This window comes from Cuculus canorus, chromosome 9 (genome assembly GCF_017976375.1).
Source record: "Cuculus canorus isolate bCucCan1 chromosome 9, bCucCan1.pri, whole genome shotgun sequence".
Classification (NCBI taxonomy): domain Eukaryota; kingdom Metazoa; phylum Chordata; class Aves; order Cuculiformes; family Cuculidae; genus Cuculus; species Cuculus canorus.
The window spans coordinates 26,411,333-26,432,451 of record NC_071409.1 but is presented as its reverse complement, the minus strand read 5'-3'; the positions used below and the strand labels follow the sequence as shown (position 1 = coordinate 26,432,451).

The 21,119-nt window shown below is 62.1% G+C and overlaps 3 protein-coding genes across 28 annotated transcripts in view; 1 reads left to right on the top strand and 2 right to left on the bottom strand.

Annotated features, from left to right (window-relative positions):
- Positions 1–396, bottom strand: part of KIF1A (kinesin family member 1A) — a 44,444-nt gene extending 44,048 nt beyond the window's left edge. For all 26 annotated transcript variants that reach the window (XM_054074220.1, XM_054074221.1, XM_054074223.1 and 23 more), the window contains exon 1: positions 244–396. The gene's annotated coding sequence lies outside the window, so the exon portion shown is untranslated. The remainder of the gene's footprint in view (positions 1–243) is intronic.
- A 1,605-nt stretch (positions 397–2,001) lies between these two features.
- Positions 2,002–5,749, top strand: AGXT (alanine--glyoxylate aminotransferase). The gene is made up of 11 exons (XM_054074248.1): positions 2,002–2,295; positions 2,405–2,597; positions 2,905–2,969; positions 3,047–3,147; positions 3,477–3,547; positions 3,873–3,957; positions 4,152–4,247; positions 4,473–4,542; positions 4,651–4,746; positions 4,955–5,083; positions 5,502–5,749. The coding sequence occupies exons 1-11, from the start codon at positions 2,056–2,058 to the stop codon at positions 5,607–5,609; spliced, it is 1,254 nt and encodes a 417-aa protein (XP_053930223.1). The 5' UTR covers positions 2,002–2,055; the 3' UTR covers positions 5,610–5,749.
- A 46-nt stretch (positions 5,750–5,795) lies between these two features.
- MAB21L4 (mab-21 like 4) lies at positions 5,796–11,071 on the bottom strand. The gene is made up of 5 exons (XM_009567751.2): positions 10,260–11,071; positions 8,922–9,144; positions 8,029–8,182; positions 6,505–6,861; positions 5,796–6,318 (listed from the first exon to the last, which is right to left on the bottom strand). Exons 1-5 carry the CDS (start codon positions 10,960–10,962, stop codon positions 6,226–6,228), a joined length of 1,530 nt encoding a protein of 509 aa, XP_009566046.2. The 5' UTR covers positions 10,963–11,071; the 3' UTR covers positions 5,796–6,225.
- Positions 11,072–21,119: the final 10,048 nt, after the last annotated feature.

The window sequence follows — 21,119 nt, the reverse complement described above, 5'->3', positions numbered from 1 at the left end:
GGTGAAAAGGGGTCCGTGTGCCCCTCCCACGGTCTGTGGGGATGCAGCCTTCTTCCTCCCCACCCGGCGCTGCGGAGGCATCGCCCCATCCCTGGGAAGGTGTCGTCCCCACCCCGTTGGGATCCTTCTGGGAGCCGGGGCAGCACCCACCGCCCGCTGCTCCGGGGACCCTCGGGCAGTGCCCCCCCGGGACCCGCGGGGGGCAGCGGGAGAGGCAGGCTCAGGACGTGCCCTCGGCCCTACCTGTGCCCGCTCCGGCGGGGCGCTGCGCTCCGGCTCTCGCGGGGGGGGCAGCATGGGCTCTGCCGGGGCCGGTGCGGGTGCGGGTGCGGTGGTGGCCGCAGCTCCGCCCCTGCGCTCCCCGCCCCGCGCTTTGGTTGGGGGATGCGCGGAGAGAGAAAGAGGGGGGGAACCACACGGGACCGAGGATGGAGCGGTGACGTCAGCGCATCCCACCCCCTCCCCATCACCATCCTCCTCCTCCCCCTCCCTCCACGCTGCGGAATCGCCGCAAGGGCGCGGGGATGGGCGGTGCTCACGTCACCCGGCAACAGTCGCCTGGCAACGGTTGCCTGGCAACCGTTATCCCCCCCCCCCCCCTTCATCCTCAGCATCTCTGGCTCCCCTGGGCGTGGTACCCGGGTCTGGGTGGGGGAGTCGCCTCCTCTGCTGCTGCCTGGGGGTTGGGGGACGGGGGACGGGGAACCCCATCCCCTGACCCTGTCCCCCACCCCCCTGGCAGCCACCAGCATCCACCTCCAGAGCTTCTTCCCCCCTCCAAGCCACTGAGCCCCCCGCCCGCAGGCTCCTCATCCATCTGTGCCACTGAATTCCCACTGAGAAAGAAGCTTATGGCCTCGCTGCCAGATGTTTCCAGCAGCGTATCCTACTCCAGGCCACACTTCTCCTCTCCCTGTCCCAGCCTTTCCCCAAATCCTGTGGAAAATCGGTTTTCATTCATCCCTACACGCACCGCAGAGGTGGTGGGTCTCCAGGTTCTTCTGTAGGTGTTTCAGTAGTGCTGTGAGCATCTGGCAGCGATCCTGGTGGTGGGGAGTCCCCTCAGCCAAAGGAACACAGTACGAGGGGCTGGCTCAGCACATCATCAGGACCTCTTGTCCTCACTTTGGTAGATGACAACCAGGCAGCAGTGCCCAGGCAGTCTGTGCTTTCCATAATCCATGTGACATCAGCCACATCAGCTCTCAGCTCCTCATGACCTGATGAACCAGAATTGCTCTTGCCTGGCACCACGCCAGCTCCTCACGCCTGCCCCAAAAGCCTTCAGCTCTGCCCGGAGAGACACTTTCCACCCCATAACCATCATGTCCAACCCAAAGCTTTGCTCACTGAGTGGCTCTTGGTCTTTGGCAACTCCTTAGCGATTCAGATTTTGGATGGCAGAGAACGTGCCAGAAGGTGGGCACGGTACGATGGACTGTGGATGCGCCTGAAGGGTGACAGGCACAGCATGTTGAACAGGAACGGGTGACCTGTGGCATCGTCAGGACACTCTGTGTTGCCCACAAGCCAGGCTGAACCCACGGAGCCCAGCTCGCTGCGGCAGCGACTGCGGCTGTGTCCCACGCCGTGGTGCTGCCCCTCAGCAAACCACCCCAAGGGCAGCCTCTTCCAGGTGCCCTTTGCAAGGCAGGTCCTTGGTCACGGAGACCTGAGCAACCGAGCTTTGTGCTGCTGGAGGAGTCATGACTGCGGTGGCTGTGGCAGACCGTCCCACGGCACAGGAGCTGTGCCCCAGGAGCAGGGATCCCACCTGCAGGGATGGTGTTGGGAACCGTCAACCACAGCGTCCTGGTGGCCATGGGGAAGGCGCCCACATGGATGCTTGCCAGAGGCTGGGGTGCGTGGGTAGCAACACCCCCAGCAGCAGCAAGGTGGGACACCCCCAAAATGAAGCGGCTGAGACAGCAGAGATGGCACTGGTGGCACATTAACCGGACAAGGAGGCGGTCGGGGGCAGAGTCCGGGCTGGCGGGGGGAGCACTGAGCTGCAGGGTCAGGGTCCACAGCGGTGCTGGACGCTGCTGGCCCAGGATGCTGAGCGCTGCGCGGGCAGCCTCCTCCGCTCCCCTCCTCTGGCCGCAGCTCCTGGAGATGGCGAAGCGCACCGTGGCCACCAGCCTGCTCCGTGTCCCCCCGCCCCAGGAACTGCTCCAGCCCCTGGCTGTGCCGGACAGGCTGCTGCTGGGACCAGGACCCAGCAACGTGCCCCCCCGCATCCTGGCTGCGGGTGGCCGGCAGCTCCTGGGCCACATGCACCCCGAGGTGCTGCAGGTGAGCCGCCCCCACCCAACCTTCCTCCCTTCTTCTCCCTCATCCCCCACGAGGGGCTGGGACAGCGAGGGGGGCGACAGCCGTGCCAGTGGAACCCCTGCTGCCTCAGGTGATGGACGAGATCAAGGCGGGCATCCAGTACGCCTTCCAGACGCAGAATCGGTTGACTTTGGCCATCAGCGGCACCGGTCACTGCGCCATGGAGGCTGCGCTGCTCAACGTCCTGGAGCGCGGCGACACGGCACTGGTGGCCGTCAACGGCATCTGGGGACAACGTGCTGCCGACATCGCCAGGAGGCTGGGTGTGCAGGGACAGGCGGGTGACACCGGGGGGCTCGGGGGGCAGGGGGGGCAGGCAGGGTGCCAGAATGTCACGCCTGGCTCGCTGTCCCCACCCCGGCAGCAGTGACCAGCGTTATGGCTTCTGCAGCTGGAGAGCGCTCCAGGGTTTCTCCTGGGTGATGTCCCTCCATTTGCTGTGGTTTATTGCTTTTCCACCGGGCAAATGACAGCAGGCGAGACCCTGGCCCTGATTCCCCCACGGAGCTGGTGGCTGCCCGGTGGGAAGCACGGCCAACCTTCACTCTCCTCTGCTCAAATCCTTCCCAGGAGCCAATGTCCATGAGCTGCTGAAGCCCCCAGGCGAGTACTTCACCCTGCGGGACATCGAGGAGGTGAGTGCCAGCGGTGGTGCAGGCAGTGGGTGTGAGCCAGCCCCAAGGACAGTCACCTTCTCCTCTTTTCCATGCAGGGTCTGGCACGGCACAAGCCCTCGGTGCTCTTCATCACCCATGGCGAGTCCTCCACGGGGGTGCTGCAGCCACTGGATGGGCTGGGCGAGCTGTGTCACCGGTCAGTGCATGGTTGGCACCCACAGGGGCTGGTGGTCACCCAAGGTTGCCATCAGGGATTGGGGCGTGGGGATTTACAGGCCCCTCTCCTCCGGCACTGTTGTCCTGGAAGTGGTTGATGCCGGTGAGACACATGGCCTTGGGGAGACCAGGATGCTGGGGCTGGAGGGAGAGGATCCCCTGGTCCAGTGGGTCTCTGCCCATGGCAGGGGGATTTGGAACTGGATGGGCTTTGTGGTCCCTTCCAACCCAAACCATTCTACAATTCTATGGAAAGGGATGGCAAGAGGAGGTGGTGGGAACACCAGACTGAGCTCTGTTCTTCCACAGGCACGGCTGCCTGCTGCTCGTGGACGCAGTGGCATCACTTGGGGGAGCCCCCATCTTCATGGACCAGCAGGGTAAGATCCTCAGTGCCATCACATCACCCAGGAGACAAGGGACCTTCAAGCCTGGGCCAGGAAGGGAGGGCAGTGGGGTCAGCCCCATCACCCGTGTTTTGGGCAAGCAGCACTAGAAACTGGTCCACCAGCAGCCAAAGTGCCTGTTCCCCTTAGAGGACCATCAGCAGAGCCAGGGTGTCCCCCAAAGCTGCCCAATACGTGGGACGTGCAGCGTGTGCCACCACGTGCTCCCACCTGCTGCGTGCAAGCTGGGTTGGAGGGGCTCAGAGTGACTCTGTCAGGAGTCCCTGGTCCCTAAGGAGCTGCCTTCCCTCTCGGGCAGAGATTGACGTGCTGTACTCAGGGTCTCAGAAGGTCCTCAACGCCCCCCCTGGCAGTGCCCCCATCTCATTCAGCGAGCGAGCCAGGTAAGGGCAGCCCCATCCCACTGGGGGAAGACGAAGGGCCTGGGGAGAGGCTGTCACACCCCCCACAACCACTCTGTGGCTCGGTGGGGTATCCAGGCAGTGATGAGTGCTGGAGCCAAGCTTGGTGCCCGCTTCTGACCCCATCCTGGAGATGGAGGAGTTGAGGTCTGGCTCCCAGCAATTTGCTTTTCCAGGGAGAAGATGCTGAGGAGGAAGACTCAGCCCTCATCCTTCTACCTGGACATGAGCTGGCTGGCAAACTACTGGGGCTGTGAAGGCGAGCCGCGAAGGTGAGGGCAAGCGGCTCCCTCCAGGACAGATGGTCACTGCTGTCCCACCACAGCCCTCGCCCAGCTGGGGGCTTGCTTGCCTTGCCCTGTCTGCTGGCCGCAACGTAGCCTTGGGGGGCTTTGCCTCCTCTCTGTGCTGGGTGCGCGAGAGGGAGGTCACCACACCCCAGCCCCTCACACCTTGAGATGGATCGAACCCCCCTGGGTGCCCCTTGGGTTTTGCAGGTACCACCACACAGCGCCGATCAACAGCTTCTTCAGCCTGCGGGAAGGCTTGGCCATGCTGGCGGAGCTGGTGAGTGGCACCAGGCAGGCAGGGGGGCACCGGCAGGGCTTGGGGGAGCGGTGGATGCAGGAAGACCCCACCAGCAGCAGGGATGTTCTCCGTTCTCTCTGTCTGCAGGGTCTGGAGAGCTCGTGGGAGCGCCACCGGGCCAACTGCAGCCGCCTGTGCCAGGGGCTGCGCGACCTGGGGCTTGAGCTCTTTGTGAAGGAGGAGGTGAGTGCGAGGCGAGCCCACGGCCACAGCGCCAGGGCGGCACGAGGGTACGGCCCTGTGTGGCTGCAGACGTTGTCTGCGCAGGGTTTGATGCTGGAGGCAAAGCTCTCCCCCTACTGATGCTCTCTCCTCACAGGCTGCCAGGCTCTCCAGGAGACAGGACCATGGCCAGGAGCTGCAGCTTTAACTTGGTTTCTCTCCTCCCCAGAAGGCGAGACTTCCCACCATCACCACTGTCAAGGTGCCTGAGGGTTATGACTGGAAGGACATCACAGCCTTCCTCATGGACAAGCACGCCATCGAGATCGCCGGGGGCCTGGGCCCCTCAGCGGGCAAGGTGGGCATCGTCCTCCCACCCCACCGCCCATGGTTGGGCCCCGAGCCCGGCTGCAGCCGCGTCCATCAGCGGCTCCATGAGTAACTGCTGCTCTGGGGCTGCAAACAGCAACCACACGGCTGGATGCGTCCCGTCGCCTGCAGCACTGCAGAGCGGCTCCTAACCACACACAATTGCCACGCGTAATTGAACAACCGCACACGTAATTAGCGGAGTGACACGTCTTTAGAGGAAGCACGTGTTACAGAGGGAGTTGTGCCCATGCACTCCCGCGCGGCCACGCCTGGCTCCTTGCATGCCCCCTGCTCCGCACAGGACCCTGCGCTCTGCCTCCAGCGGCTCCGCTGGCAGGGGGACAGGGCCGGGGCACAGCCGCAAAGGTGGGCACTGCAGGACACGCTGGCCTTTCTCCTCCCAGGTCCTGCGCATCGGCCTCATGGGCTGCAACTCTACCAGCCGCAACGTGGACCGTGTGCTGCGCGCCCTGCGTGATGCCCTCGGGAGCTGCCACCGCAGCCGGCTCTGAGCGCCCCTGCACGGGGGGGTCCAGACAAGGCGGAGAGGCTCTGTGCCCCATGCCCGGCTGCAGGCAGAGGGCTCCGCTGCCTCCCTGGGATGCGGCAGGACGTGCTGCAACACCCAACAACTCAAGCCAGAGCGGGAAGGAGATGCTGGAAGAACGGGCGATGTGGAGGTGAGGGCTGCAGCTCAGCAGAGGTGTGATGTGGCTCACAACCCCTTCTCCCAGTCCCCCATACAGGGTCACTCCTCACCCTGACAGCCTGGCCCCCCAGATTCTCCCTTTCCTCCGGTGCCAGGGCATGGCAGACTCTCTTCAAGCTGACACAAGGGCTCGATGCAGGATCTGAGCCCAGGTCCCCTCGCCTCCCACCCACCCCCTCGCAGTCCCTGCAGCAGAGCCCAGGACACCAACCGTTCCCCCCACATTAAGCGTCCCGTAATGAAATGCTCACCTGGGCTGTGCTGAGAGGCTGCGCATCCCCACCCCACCGCACCAGATGAGTGCCCACCCCCCCGGTTCCACCTGCCCTCAATAAAGCGACATCCCAGCGTGCTGCTCCCTGGCCGTGCAGCTCGCTTTGCACCTCCTCGAGTTTTGAGACACCCGTTGGGGGCCCCACTCAGCTCTGCTGCGGGATTTCTTGCCGGATCTTGGAAAGGAGCTGGGACATGGCTGAGCGGCGCGTGTTGTCCTGGATCTGGTACACCTGGAACTAAGCAGAGGCAGGTGGGGTCACTCCCCGCTCTGCTCGAGCCCCAGCATTGCCACCCTCCGCGGGGGCGCGGGCAGTGCGTGGGAGGCAAATTCCAGCACATCCCAAGCTGCCCAAGACAGGTGAATTCTGGCACTGCCACACTCTGCCAAGAGAGAGCAGCCCAGGGTCTCTGGCTTGAGTTACCTGGCTGAGCAGGATGTCAAAGTAGGCTGTGTCCCAGTAGGACGTGTCCTCAGCAGGGAGCTGCAGCAGGGCTCGGGTGCCGGGCTCTCCCTGCGAGCCACCGGGGCGTACTGGGGGGCCAAAATGGAAGTAGAGGAAGTGCCGGGGGTTCCAGGCGAAGCTCTCCACCTTACAGTAGAGGGAGGCAAGCTCTGAGGAGTCTCCGTGGAAGAGATTCTCCTCTGGGTGCAGGAAGTGGGGCAGGCGATGCGTGGCCAGGCAGCGCAGGAGGATCACCAGGAGCCGGTAGACAGATCCCTCCAGATCCTGCCAGTCCTCTGGGGAGGGGAAGAGCTCTGTGCTCCACAGCAGCACCATCTGTGGGGAGGGAGGGGAGGATGTGGGATGAGGCGCTCCCCACGACGGCTGTGCCTCCACACTGCACAGGTCACCACACAACTGCCCATGGGGCTGAGCCCTAAGGTGGGCATCCAGCCCTCGGCAGCGCGGGGCTCCGCAGGCACTCGGAGCTGCTGCTGGTGCAGCCCATGTCCCACCAACCCTTAGTTGTGTTTCGCTCCCCTAAGAGAGCCTCCATCTCAGCTCCGAGGCAGGTCCCAGCTCAGAAACAACACGCCCAAGCTTTCTCTAGGAACTGAGCACTGGTGAACCCCCCCTGCCTGCCGTCCCCATCAGCCACCGGCAAGGCTGGAGAACCCCCAGCAGCGGCCGTGCCAGCTCCCTTGGCAGCGTGCTGGCTTGGCACTGCTGCCTTTCGGTGGCAATGGGCACAACACGCAGTGGGCTGGAGCAGGAGATGCTTTTATTTTTTTTGGAGGACAGCTGCACGCTGTGCCCTTTTGCTTAAAAAATGAAATACTTAAGAATGCATCATAAAGCAAAACCCATGAGGCTGTGGGTTACTCGGGGCTGGAGCTGTTCTCTAAGCAGAAGATGACTTTGCCTCCTTGCCCACCCGTCCCAGAGAGCTGCTACAAGCCAGGGCAAACCTGGATTGTGCCACCAGGTGCCGTCCCCAACACTGCCCCTTTCCGGAAGGGCATCCTCTGCTGCTGTGGGTCCAGAGTGCTCAGAGCAGGTTGGGTGGAGAGAGGAGGGTCTTGTCAGAGGAATTGTCACCCTCAGCCCTGCACAGGCACCTCCCAGCGTGTTGGGGCACAGGACAAGTTGCAGCACAGCAACGCCGTCCCCAGCATAGCCCCTGCAGACACAGCTGCCAGGGGGTAACCAGCACATCGACACCGAGTTCCAGCTCTCAGCGCTCAGGGTGTCTCAGGCTGGAGGTTCCTGGTTCAATCCCACAAGTGCCTGTTGTTTGCCCAGAAGAAGAATCAAGCCCCTCTAACCATGGCTGGTGGAGCACATCCTTTCCAGATGCAGCCACGGGCTGGTACATCCCAAAGCACTGCTGGCACCTGGGCTTGGTACGTGGGGTCTTCTTTCACCAGTGACCTGGTGGTGGGGTGCAGGAGAGCAGCCTTGGCTCTACCTACCTGAAAAATCCCACCAGCAGAACCCACCTACCTTCAGGTGGTTGAAGGTGAGACCACCTTTCCTACCCTCCTCTCCCCAGTCCTGGCTGCGGAGCTGCTCAAGCAGGCGAAGGCTGTCCAGGCGAGGTCCTTTCAGAGTGTCCACTGCCTGGAGCAGCTTCAGGATGGGGATGTGAGTGGAGGATCTGGTGAGAGAAAGTGCGGTCTGGTGAGAGAGGAGATGGAGACCTTCATCCTCCCAGGTGGGGTGAGGATATTCACAGTGACCTGGCACGAATGGGGATCCCTCCTGGCCACCCACATGGCCCTGGGTGTGCAGCATCCTGGATCCACGCCCAGCACCCATTTCTGGCCGGAGGAACCCAGGAGATGAGCAGCTCTACTTCCAGGAGGGACAAGAGGGAGGGCGACGTGGGGTTGTGCTTCCCTACGTGCAGCGGGGAGGCTGCAGGCTGTCCCAGAGAGGACGATGGGTTGGACCCCCCGAGAGGCCAAGCATCCAGCTGGGCTGCATTGTGTCCAAAAGAAGCCTGGTCTGGTCCGGCCAGACGCTCAGCTCCTCCTTGGGGCTGGGCAGCTGTGCTGGCAGGTGACGTGTGTGCCACCGGCTCCCTCCCAGCCACAGCCTGCGCCGGGAGGCACCGCATCACCCTGCTGCTCCCCGAGCCCAGGCGGGGAGCTGGGAGCTGCCACCCTCCGTGCGGCCAGGGTTGAGCACCCAAGAACCATTTGGGTGACTCCTTCCGTTGCAACCCCTCCCTCATCCCTTGAGCTGCCTGAAATGTGGCCGGGCAGCGGGATCGGGCATCACGAAGGGGTGACTGACACGTCCCTCCACTTTCTCATGCCCTTTTTGCCTCCGCCCAGCAGCGCCGCTGCCCCGGAGGGGACCCATGGGCTGGGTCACCTCACTGAGCTGCTCACCTCCAGCAGTGGGGAGAGGCAGGGACGAAGTGAGCCTCTTCCGTGGCCTTCCGGAGACTGCCTTCGGGAAAAACCCTCTCGCACTGACGCCCCTCGAGCCGGAGTGGCTCCTGGTACCGCCTCACCACAGGGACGATGTCAAAGCGGACAGTCTTCCAACCACCACGGATCAGCAGCGAGAGCTCCATGGCATCTTCCTGCAGGTTTTCAGCGCTGAGGTCACCTGGATGCAGAGGGTTTGGCCGCGGTGAGGAGGTAACCGCAGCCGGTCCCGCAGGCTGAACCGGGTGTGTGCCGCAACACCCGTGGGCACGTCCCGCCTCGCTCGACTCATCTCTTTCCAATGCTGTGGTTTGGCTGCTGTTCCCTGGTGAAAGCCATTCTCCAAACCCCTGGAGTGGGGTTTTCGGGAAGGAACATCGCTCCAGCGGGGCTCAGAGCCAGGCTGGTGGGTGTGGGCATGGCAGGAAGCCCCGAGCAGCTGAACGGGCCGTGCTGCTGGGCGCCTGAACGCTGCCAAGAAAAACAGTGTGGTCCAAGAAAAATGGACCAGGAAAGGTCTCAGGTTGTGGGGGTAAAGGGAGATGAAGGGTTCTCGCTTGTTTGAGGAGAAAGAAGGAATGGTGGGCTTGCTGGGGCTGAGTTAAGACACTTTCTGGTCCTCCCACAACCTCTTTCCATCAGGGCTGAAATTGGCTTCAAGAAGCACCTTTGGAAATGGAAATGTGCAAAGAAGCTGATGGGACCCCCAAAAGCATTCCCACAATCCCTTCCGCACTGTGTCGTCCCCAAAGATGCTGCTCCTAGCTGCCTTCCAGCACCTGAAGGGGCTCCAGGAAAGCTGGGGAGGGGCTTTTTCCAAAGGCATGGAGTGATAGGATGAGAGGGAATGGCTTTAAATTGGAAGGAGGAAGGTTTAGATGAGGCATTAGGAAGAAATTCTTCACGCTGAGGGTGGGTTGACCCTGGCCCAGGTTGCCCAGAGCAGGGGTGGCTGCCCCATCCCTGGAGGGGTTCCAGGCCAGGTTGGATGGGTCTTGGAGCCCCTGATCCAGTGGGAGGTGTCCCTGCCCCCATGGCAGGGGGTTGGAATTAGATGATCTTTAAGGTCCTTTCCAACCCAACCCTTTCTACGATTCTATGCCTGAGGATGGCTCTGCTGCCGTGGGATAGTAGGGAATAGTTTGCATTTTCCCCTAGCGGAGGGCCACCCTTGTCCCCGTGCATGGCTCGCTCGTGTCCCCAAGACATCCACCCCAGCCCGTCTTTGCCGAGCTGGTCTCCGCAGCCGTGCCGGCGGCAGCTCGCGGCCGGGGAAGCGCCTGCTGGCTTACGCACCTGGATGAAGCAGGAAGGAGCGCCGGCAGTGCACGATGGCTGAAATCAGGAGTTCTTTCAGGTGCTGGAGGATTTTGCCTGGAGCCAGGCACCTCGCACCACCCCCCTGCTCCATCACCCCCACGACACTTGTCCAGTCCTCCAAGTCGGTCGCTGGAGAGGGCACTTGCAGGTGGCAGGTCCCCATCCCTGGGGAGCGCCCACCTGGGGTGTCCCTGGGCAGGCACGGCAGCACCTGCAGGACGTCACCGTCGATCCGTAGTGGCACCTCCACCGTGACGGAGTCCTCAGAGGCACAGAGAGCAAACTCAAAGGCTTCCAGATTCCTGGCATAGTCCACGAGGAAGCGAGGCTCCCTGGTGTGGACGTCCTCCAGCAGTGTCAGCAGGATGTCCTCAGCTCGCTGGAAATGCTCCAGCCACTGCGTCTCGCGGGACACAATCACCCCGAGGTAGCTGTGCCAGGGCACAGCGCTGCCTGCCATTGCCGTGCCGTGATCATCCCAAGCCTGCTTCAAGCAGGAGGGAAAAACACGTCGGCAGGGAGGAACGCAGTGGGACGGGCGGAGGGAAGCCACAGCCGGGCGTTGACAAGCGCCGCTGCTGGGCGAGCGCCAGCGAGAGCTGCCCCGAGCACCGCGTCCCGTTGGGGCAGCACCAGGGAGGGGACCAAGCCACGCCGTGGCCCCCGGGCAGCCCAGCATGAGGACAAGGGGCTCTTGCCGCACTGGGGTGACGCTGTGGTCTCCCACACTGCTCCCAGCACCGCGGCGGCGTGCTGGCTGTGTCCCAGTGCCAAATAAAGGAGGATCACCACCCTCCTACCCCGGCCCAGCACCGTTCAGTTGCTCCCACAGGAACTGGGAGCAGGTTTACGCTAGAACCTGAGGGTGCTGTGGGGTGTATGGCAGGGTGGTGGGACCCCACATCCACCATGGGGTGCCCAGCTCTATGCTCCAGCCATCGGGAACAGGACCAGGTGTCAGGAACCAGGCTGAGAACCCTGGGTTCAAGCCTGGTTTGACACAGATTTGAGATTCCCACGAGGCAAATAAAGGTGCATCCCATCTGAGAAGGGTCTTGACCACCTCAGGAGCTGCAGGGCACAGGCTGAGCCCCCAGGCTACCTGCGGGTAGGACAGCACCAGCCACAGTGGGCACAGACCAGCTGGTGGTTCCAGATGTACTTTCATACCCGCCCTCAGTCATAGAACCGTGGAAGCTTTTGGGTTGGAAGGGACCTCAAAGCCCATCCAGTCCCACCCCTGCCATGGGCAGGGACCCCTCCCACTGGATCAGGGACTCCAAGCCCCATCCAACCTGGCCTGGAACCCCTCCAGGGATGGGGCAGCCACCACTGCTCTGGGCACCCTGGGCCAGGGCCTCCCCACCCGCACAGGAGAACATTTTTTCTGATGATCTCCTGTCGATCTCCCCTCTTACTTCTGAAAACCATTCCCCTCGTCCTCTCCCTGCCCTCCCTGATCCAGAGCCCCTCCCCAGCTTTCCTGGAGCCCCTTTCAGCACTGGAAGCTGCTCTAAGGTCTCTCCACAGCCTTCTCCTCTCCAGGCTGAACAACCCCAACTCTCTCAGCCTGTCCCCATAGCAGAGCTGCTCCAGCCCATGGATCATCTCCGTGGCCTCCTCTGGACTCGCTCCAACAGCTCCATGTCCTCCCTGTGCTGAGGCCTCCAGACGTGAACACAGGGCTCCAGGTGAGGACACTCAGCATCTCCCACAAATCCCAACTTCCCAAGCCCTGGGCTGGATCGTCTAATAATTCCAGCCTGTGGCTGGAAGGCAGTGCTCTCGGTTCAGTAATCCTGAGCTTCCCTGCAAACCGTTCCTGGCCTTGGTGAGAGCAGGGAAGGGAGTGGGGGAGGCTCCGTGGCAGCAGGAACCTGTGTGGGAAGGAGGTCACGGCTGAGCGTGGGGCCCTGGGACCACTGCTGGGGAGGGAAGAGAGAGCCATGGGGCTCGGGGCCAGCCCTCCCACCTCCTGTGGCTCAGGCTCTTTATGGCTCTTTTATGTAGCCTGGATAAGATTTCCTGATCCCCCAGGGTTGTTTCCAGTTTGTCCTTGTGCCTTCTTCAGTCCGGCACAGTTGAGGAGCTGACCTCAAGGTAGAGATCTGTCCCTCATGGCCATCTGTCCTTCCCCAGCTGAGCTCCAGGGAGCCCTGGATGCCTTCCAAGAGGGAACAGAGCCAGAGCTTCGAGCTGCAAAGCGTCCTCCTGTGTGTGCAGCACGAACGACGGCGGTGAGCCACCCTGGGCTCTTCATCGCCTGGAGACTCAGGATGCCCAGGGATGGGAAGCCCCAGCTAGATTTTAAACCCCTGATGGTGGGCAACAGGCTCTTCATCTCCTCACCCAAGCCCTGTGCTCCTGGTTTCACCCTAACTGAGCAGGGCCCCCCGAGACCCTCACGGCGACCACTTGTTCTGGCCAGGGCTGCCCACACAGCTCGTTCTTGCCCTCCATCACCACTTGGAGAGGACGAGCCAGTTGGCATCCAGAGAAGAGCCGAAAGTGGCAGAATCCCTGATGCCAAAGCTCTTGGGCTGTCACCTCACCCCCACCCAGGCCCATCCTGGAGGGTGCTCAGCCCAAGCCGGGCGGGACACGTGCCCATCCCAGACCCTGAATGGGGAGAAAGGGCAGACAACCGCACACCGCTGCTCCTCCAGGGGCGCTGGGGCATGGCTCACTGCTGGCCCACTGTGCGCCCTAGGAGGCCACCAAAGCCCCAGCCCATGCGAAGGAAGCTCCAACACAGCACAGGGATGAGTTCTGCACGGGGCCGTGGGCCAGGACGAGCGGCACAGCCGGGCGCGGGTGTTCAGGGCAGCACCAGGATGGGGAAACCCAGCACCAGGCTCAAACGTAGCCCATCACCACTGGGGAAGAGAAGGGAGAACTGCCCGGCAAGGATAATGGCTTTGAATTGGAAGGGGGAAGACTTAGGTTAGACATTAGGAAGAAATTATTCATGATGAGGGTGGGGAGGCCCTGGCCCAGGGTGCCCAGAGCAGTGGTGGCCGCCCCATCCCTGGAGGGGTTCAAGGTTGGATGGGTCTTGGAGCCCCTGATCCAGTGGGAGGTGTCCCTGCCCATGGCAGGGGGTGGGACTGGATGGGCTTTGAGGTCCCTTCCAACAGAAACCATTCTGTGATTCTATGAAGGTAAGTTTGGCCATGGCAGGCGCGGCTGGAGCGCACGGTGCTAGGCGTGGACGAGTCACCCGGAGGCTGGCGGGGAACAGCCTGGCGCTGGCAGGAGGGCCGGGCTGAATGACCTAATCGCTCTTTTTCCATCTCGGCATTTTATGGTTCTACGGATTTTCACGCTGTTAGAAACAGGAGAGAGAGAGAGAAATGACTCAAAAATAAGAGCGAGGGCAAGCAAGAGAAAGGAAAAATCCTGGAGTTGGGGGAGTACCCCACATGGCAGAGGTGGGCGAGGGGCTGCAGGGAGCCCTCTCGCCCCTCTAGAGGATGGGCAGCATCACCCCTGAGCAGCAGGCCCTGCCAGATGCCATCACACCCAGCAGAAAGGCGCTGCGGGTGGAGCTGTTGGCTGGAGGAGCTGGTGGGAGACAGGGATGCAGGGGGTAGGTGATGTCCAGCCGCAGCACCCTGGCTCAGCACCATCCCTGCAAGATGCCATCACGCCCAGCCAAAAGACATTGGGGGTTGAGCTGGTGGGTGGAGGAGCTGGCAGGAGACAGGGAGACCACGCTGTGGGAGGTGGGTGATGCTCGACCTCAGCATCCTGGCTCTGCCCCAGCCCCAGTATCAACACCCCTGCACCCCACGAGCCTCCCACTGGAGTCACGAGTCCGCCTGGAGCTGCACAAAAGGCTGGGATGGGGAGGGGAGATGAAGGCAGGGGAGGTAGAGGGGAAGAGCGAGTAATTTAACATGACAGGCTGTTTATTTTGGCAAAAAGGGTCTCTTTTCAACAGATTTCAAAGCCTGGCGCTGGGGCTGGGGGGGGACCACACAGAGGAGTGGGGAGAGCAGGGTTGCGAGGAGGGGTTCGATGGGGCACCCGGGCTTGGGAGGGATGGAGAGGAACCCCCTGGGCTGGGAGGGATGGAGAGGAACCCCCTGGGCTGAGAGGGATGGAGAGGAACCCTCTGGGCTGGGAGGGATGGAGAGGAACCCCCTGGGCTGGGAGGGATGGAGAGGAACCCTCTGGGCTGGAAGGGATGGAGAGGAACCCTCTGGGCTGGAAGGGATGGAGAGGAACCCCCTGGGCTGGAAGGGATGGAGAGGAACCCCCTGGGCTGGAAGGGATGGAGAGGAACCCTCTGGGCTGGAAGGGATGGAGAGGAACCCCCTGGGCTGGGAGGGATGGAGAGGAACCTTCTGGGCTGCTCGTCCCCGGGCTACCCCCGGGTTTCCCAGTGCCGAGGGGGTTCTCACCCGCTTCGTGGGGCCCCATCCCAGGTGCCCCCATGGTTGCCCAGGCGCTCCCGTGCACACGTGCTTGCCTGCACGCACCCGTGCGTTCGCACGCTCCCCAGGCCCCCTGCTCCTTCCTGCGGGCCAGGGCTCAGCTGGAGCCTTGGCTGCCCCCAGCCACAGTTCAAAAGAGAATGTTTATTAAAACAAAATAAAAAAAAAAAAAAGGGGGGGGGGGAAACGCTAGGAAAGAAATAATTATTATAATCACATTAAGAGCTTTGGCTGTAAAAGCCCTGCGGGAGCAGGGGGAAGGAGAAGGAGCCAGGGCTCCTCATGGCAGGGAGCGCGGGGGGTTGTTTTCCTCCCTCGTGCTCTTTTCTTTTTACAGTCCTGGTCCACCCCCACCCCCCGCTCCTCCTTTTCCTCCACTTTATCCTGGGAAATGAAAACAATTTATTTAATGATGGATCGTCCCTTTCTCTGGTCACTGACCTTCTGGGTGAATTTCTGCTGAGCTCAGCGGAAAACTCGAGGCTGGGTTGTGGATCCCATCTGGGGGAGGGGGAGGGGATGAGGGGGGGCTCACCCTCATCCTTCCCCAAAAACACAGCAATGGTCCTGGGAAGCAGGATGGGGAGGGTCCTCACGGCAGCGAGGGGCTCCTCTGCAGCCCTGGGGCTTTGGGAGAGGATGTGGGGGCTGCAGGAGCCCCCAGAGCCCCCACTCCATCATCTCCTCTCAGCAGATCTGCACTGCAGGGTTCCCAGCACCCGCTGCGTCCCCCCCCCGATACGGGGGGCAAGGGATGGGCGAGGGTTAGGGGCTGGGGTGGGAGAAGGGATGGAGGAGCTGGAACAGAGGTGGGAGAGGGGATGGAGGAGCTGGAACCAGGGTGGGAGAGGGGATGGAGGAGCTGGAACCAGGGTGGGAGAGGGGATGGAGGAGCTGGAACAGAGGTGGGAGAGGGGATGGAGGAGCTGGAACAGAGGTGGGAGAGGGGATGGAGGAGCTGGAACAGAGGTGGGAGAGGGGATGGAGGAGCTGGAACCAGGGTGAGATAGAGGATGGAGGAGCTGGAACCGGGGTGGGAGAGAGGATGAAGGAGCTGGAACCAGGGTGGGAGAGGGGATGGAGGAGCTGGAACCGGGGTGGGAGAGGGGATGGAGGAGCTGGAACCAGGGTGGGAGAGGGGATGGAGGAGCTGGAACCGGGGTGGGAGAGGGGATGGAGGAGCTGGAACCAGGGTGGGAGAGGGGATGGAGGAGCTGGAACCGGGGTGGGAGAGGGGATGGAGGAGCTGGAACCAGGGTGGGAGAGGGGATGGAGGAGCTGGAACCGGGGTGGGAGAGGGGATGGAGGAGCTGGAACCAGGGTGGGAGAGAGGATGAAGGAGCTGGAACCATGGTAGGGGCAGGGAACAGAGGAGTCATCTCCATCCCACTGGCAGCCATCCCCCTCTCTGCTGCCCGGTGGCGGGGCAATGAGTTTTTTCCTCAGTTCAGGGTGCCCATGGGTGGCATTTTTCTGACCAGGGCCAGGCATGAGGCTGGGGCCGACTCCGAGGCCATGCGTAGGGCAGCATGGGGCTCCCAGCAGCGGCCAGCACCGCGCACCTCGCAGTAGGTGGTTTGGCCCCTGGCTGGTCCACAGCTTGGCCGGGCTCTGCTCCCCACGGAGAGAAAAGCCAGGTGAGCGAGGGCAAGGGGCTGGATCACACCAATCAGCCACTTTTTATTGAGGGGAGCTGTCGGCACCCAGCGTACATCACCCGGGGCACTGGGCATGGGTGCAGCCCGGCGTCCCCCACCAGTTGTGGTCAACCCCAAGCTGAGCTGCGAAGCAAGAATGGAGCAACGCAGCATCCAGCCCCCTCCCCTCTGTCCCTTCCTCTGCCGTGGTCTGTTGCTCAAAGCATGGTTCTTGTAAAAACACGTAAATATTTATATAAGAATAATTTAAAAAACATGGTCTGTCAAATAATCAAAGCAGCAGAACATCTGAGGAGCTTTCAGCTGGATTGGGAAATCCGGTGTTGCTTTCCGACGCCACGCTGCGATGCTGGAGGTGCTCGCGGCTGGCCCCGGGCCCCACGGGCTGCTGGACTCGCTGGCGCGGGGTCGCAGAAGGTTTGAGGTCTTCATTAATGTGGTTTGGGGACCCCGGTGCCAAGCAGCTTCCACTTGCATCGACCGGAGTCACCCGCTGCCAGGAGCCCCCGTGGAGGATGGGGCTTCTTCAGGCACTGCTTTGAGCCTCCTGGTTTGGTTTTGGTGCTGGCACTGCTCCTGGACCTGGAGAAACCCCCGGGTGAAGCGTTGCACTCCTGTCCTCCCCTGAGGTGTGGGTCAGGGCCCGGGGCTGGTGTGGGGGGAGGCAGCGGCGGTAGGGTGGCCCTTGGTGCTGTGGGTGGCAGGGGTACAGCACCCCATCTCTCCAGAGCCGGCAGTGCCCTCAGGATTTCCAAACCCTGGTTTTGCAGTGGTGGGATTAGAGCCTTTCACCAGGCTTCCACCCAGGGAATGAGATTTATGTCCATGTAAATGGTCCTACATCGCCAGTTACACTGGTGTCTCCAGCCACCAGCACAACCACAGCTTCTCTCCTGCATCCTGGTGCCACCACAACTCCTCTGCATCCTGATGGCCCCACAACTGCTTTCCTGAATCCTGGTGGCCCCACAACTCCTCTCCTGCATCCTGGTGGCACCACATGCCTTCTCCTGCGTCCTGGTGGCCCCACAACTGCTTTCCTGAATCCTGGTGGCCCCACGACTCCTCTCCTGCATCCTGGTGGCACCACATGTCTTCTCCTGCATCCTGATGGCCCCACGGCTCCTCTCCCGCATCCTGGCAGCACCGCATCTCCTGGCACCACCGAGAGGCTCCGAGGCAAGGGAACAGCCTTCACTTGGCAGCACCTGGAGACCTCCTGCCTCTTCTCCTCGCTCTCTGGGGGCTCCCTTGCCTGGGGTGAGGCAGAGGGTGCGATTGCCGCGGAGCTGTGCCGCTGGAGCTCAGCCAACTTGCAACCATCGGTTGCCTCAGCCATGTGGTTCAGGGGGTCCCAGGGTAGTGGTGGAAGAGGAAAAGGGGTCCCCGCTGTTCCCATGGCCCGGAGGGCAGAGGCGGGCAGCGCCGCGGGCTTGGGCAGCGCGGGGGCAGCGGGAACCATGTGTTGCAGTAACCTCTGTCCTCCTGGCCACCCTCCAGCCCCTTCCCAACACCCGCATTTATGCGCGTGATTCGCCTTCTTGCATTCTTTGAACCCAGGCCAGAAAATTAGTTCAAGCCCCTTCATTAAAACCTCAGATTCCCCTCCCCAAAAAATGCCCGGACCCCCCCTGGGTACCAGGCTGCGGAAGGGGCTCGCGGGGCCGGATCCCCCCCTCAGGGAGGTGATGCTTGCGCTGCGCACGTGTTCAGCATCCGCAGGGAACGCTCTCTGTGCTCACCCTAATTAGCTGGGAGGGCGGGGGAGAGCCAAATCCAAACCATGTGCTGACCCGCAGTCCCCTCCGCTCCAAAGCATCCGTGCTGAACGCTTTCTGGATTGTTAAAAGCTCCCCGGGTCCTTTCCGCACGTGCCCCCCCTCGAGCACACGGCATCTGGCTGGGGGTGGGTAGGGCTTTATGCTCTTTCCCAGTGGTTTTCCGAGGCTGGAAAGGGTTTCCAAGGTTTTTTTCGTGGGCTGAGGCTGTGAGTGGCGATCAGGAGGAACCAGGAGGCTGCTTCCCACTCATTTGGGGCAACCTCAATGTTGTGATGGGAAAGGACAGGCTTGGAGCTGGCTGGAGGACCTCTGCCTTGAGCCCTTGCTCCTGGAGGCAGTGCCTGCCGGCCCGGTTTGTCCCACGGCACCCACCAGGCTCCTCGGCCCCTCCACGGGGTGCCTGGGAAGCCCTGGAAGAGCCACCAGGTCCAACTTCTGCTGGGACCCATGCCAAGGCGTTGACTGTGAGGGTGCCAGGAGGGACAGGGGAGGTGTGGGATGAGGGCCTGGGATGCCTCCAGGACCTGCCCGGTCCCCACCCCATCCTGACAGCCCCACCGATTCCCCCTTTCCCCACTGTGGGCAACCTCTTTTTGGAGGCCACCAAGCAGCTGGACACCCTAAACACGGATAAAATAGGCGGAAAGAGGGGCAGAGGAAACGCAGAGGGGTGGAGGAAAGGGACATTTGCTCCTGGTGAGGGTGGTGGAGGCCAGAGCTCGGCCAGATGGTGTGGGGAAAGGGTTCTTTCCCTGTTCTCCTCCCAGCCTTCCCAGCCCAGAGCCCAACTTCGCACCAGCTCCTGCGCTCGGCCCAGAGGAAGTCGCTGCCGGCCGTGGCCCACAGCTGTTCTCCGCGCTCCGTTTGCTGCTTTCAATTTACCGTCCCGGGCAGCGGGAGCCTCGGGTGCTTTCCTGTGCAAAGCCTGCCTGGAAGAAAATCCTTCCCTCACGCTCGCGATGGCTGCCGACAGGGCTGCTCCCTCCTCATTCGCTCTTCCCAGGGTCTCCAGAGGGAAAAACCCTTGGCAGAAATCCGGGATGACCCCTGTGAGGAAGCTCACGGTGGGGAGGGGGGAGAAGGTTGAGGCCACCATGTCCCCATGTCCCTGGGGAGAAGGGTTTGAGGTGGGATCACTGAGGAATTGGGTTTGAGGTGGGATCACTGAGGAGTTGGGTTTGAGGTGGGATCACTGAGGAGTTGGGTTTGAGGTGGGGTCACTGAGGAGTTGGGTTTGAGGTGGGATCACTGAGGAGCTGGGTTTGAGGTGGGATCACTGAGGAGCTGGGTTTGAGGTGGGTCACTGAGGAGTTGGGTTTGAGGTGGGATCACTGAGGAGTTGGGTTTGAAATGGGGTCACTGAGGAGCTGGGTTTGAGGTGGGGTCACTGGAGAACTGGGCTTGGGGTCACTGGGGAGTTGGGTTTGAAATGGGGTCACTGGGGAGTTGGGTTTGAGGTGGGATCACTGAGGAGTTGGGTTTGAGGTGGGATCACTGAGGAGTTGGGTTTGAAATGGGGTCACTGAGGAGCTGGGTTTGAGGTGGGGTCACTGGAGAACTGGGCTTGGGGTCACTGGGGAGTTGGGTTTGAAATGGGGTCACTGGGGAGTTGGGTTTGAGGTGGGATCACTGAGGAGTTGGGTTTGAGGTGGGGTCACTGGGGAGTTGGGTTTGAGGTGGGATCACTGAGGAGTTGAGTTTGAGGTGGGGTCACTGGGGAGCTGGGTTTGTGGTGGGGTCCCAGCAGAGCCCGAAGCCAGGAATTCTGGGGACACACGGCACGAGGTGGGTGCAATCCCAGCTGTGTGAACACAAGGTGGGGAGGGTGACAGCCAGAAGCCCCCCAGCCCCTCATGGCTCCCCAGAAGAGCTGGCAGTGCCCCCGCTGTGTCCCCCTGCTGTGTCCCCCCTCGGCATCCCCGGCCGAGCGAGCAACCTAATGCCTTCCAGAAGATCAGCTGGAACCGGCCGGGGAGGGTAATTCATATCAAACTCATAGAGCCTTTATTAGCGTCTCGGGGGAGAAATCCGGATGTAGCCGTTTATTTATTTTGGATTTTGCTTTTTTTATGGTTTTTCTTCTCTCTCTCTCTCTCTCTCTCTCTCTTTTCCTTTTACCATTTTCTTCCAGGAGATTTTTAAAGGGACAGAGGCTCCTGGCAGCGTTGGGCTCGTGCTGCCCGTGGCACCTTTGGCCCCGTAGCCTTGGTGCCACCCAAGGTGCTGCATCCAGCTGCTCCGAGGAATTGGGGGGGCAGATCCTGGAGGTGCCGTGTTGGCATCGCAGTCCCCCACAGCTTCATCCCTGCGTTCACCTCCCCCCCGCCTCCCGTGCCTCAGTTTCCCCTGCCCTGTGGAGAGGCTCCGATCGTCCCAGGGCCGCCCGAAAGCGCGTGGGCGAGGATTTTGGGAGCACCCCGGTGCGGTGGCAGAGCTGGGGCCCCGGTGAGGCAGACTTTCCGCGGCGGTGTCCTCACCCAGGCCCGCTGTTGTTCGCTCTTTACATAATTTCTTCCTTGGCCCCTTTTCAAACGGCCCTCACAACCCTCGCCGCGCAGGATATTTGGACAACGCGGGTGTGGAATAACACAGCGACCGCATCGCCGTGTTGGGGGGGGGGACGGACAGGCGGCGGTGCTCCCGGTGTCACTGCGACCCCCAAGTGGGGCGCGATGGGGTTCAGCCCCACATCCCCCCGCTGCCCCCGAGCACCCCAGATGCCGGTGGGAGGGGATGGGGGGCATCGGACCCCCCTCTGACTTTATCCCCCCCCCAGCACCTGCCAGATTAATCCATGAGCAACAAATTAACCCTCCGAGTCCCGCAGTGGAGGGTGTTGGGGGGGATCCCACTGGGGTTTTTTTTTTTGGGGGGAGCTCAGTTTTTTTTGATAAAACCATTCGCTGCTGACAACTGTAGGGTGGGTGTGGGTTTGTTTTCTCTTTTTTTTTCCTCCGG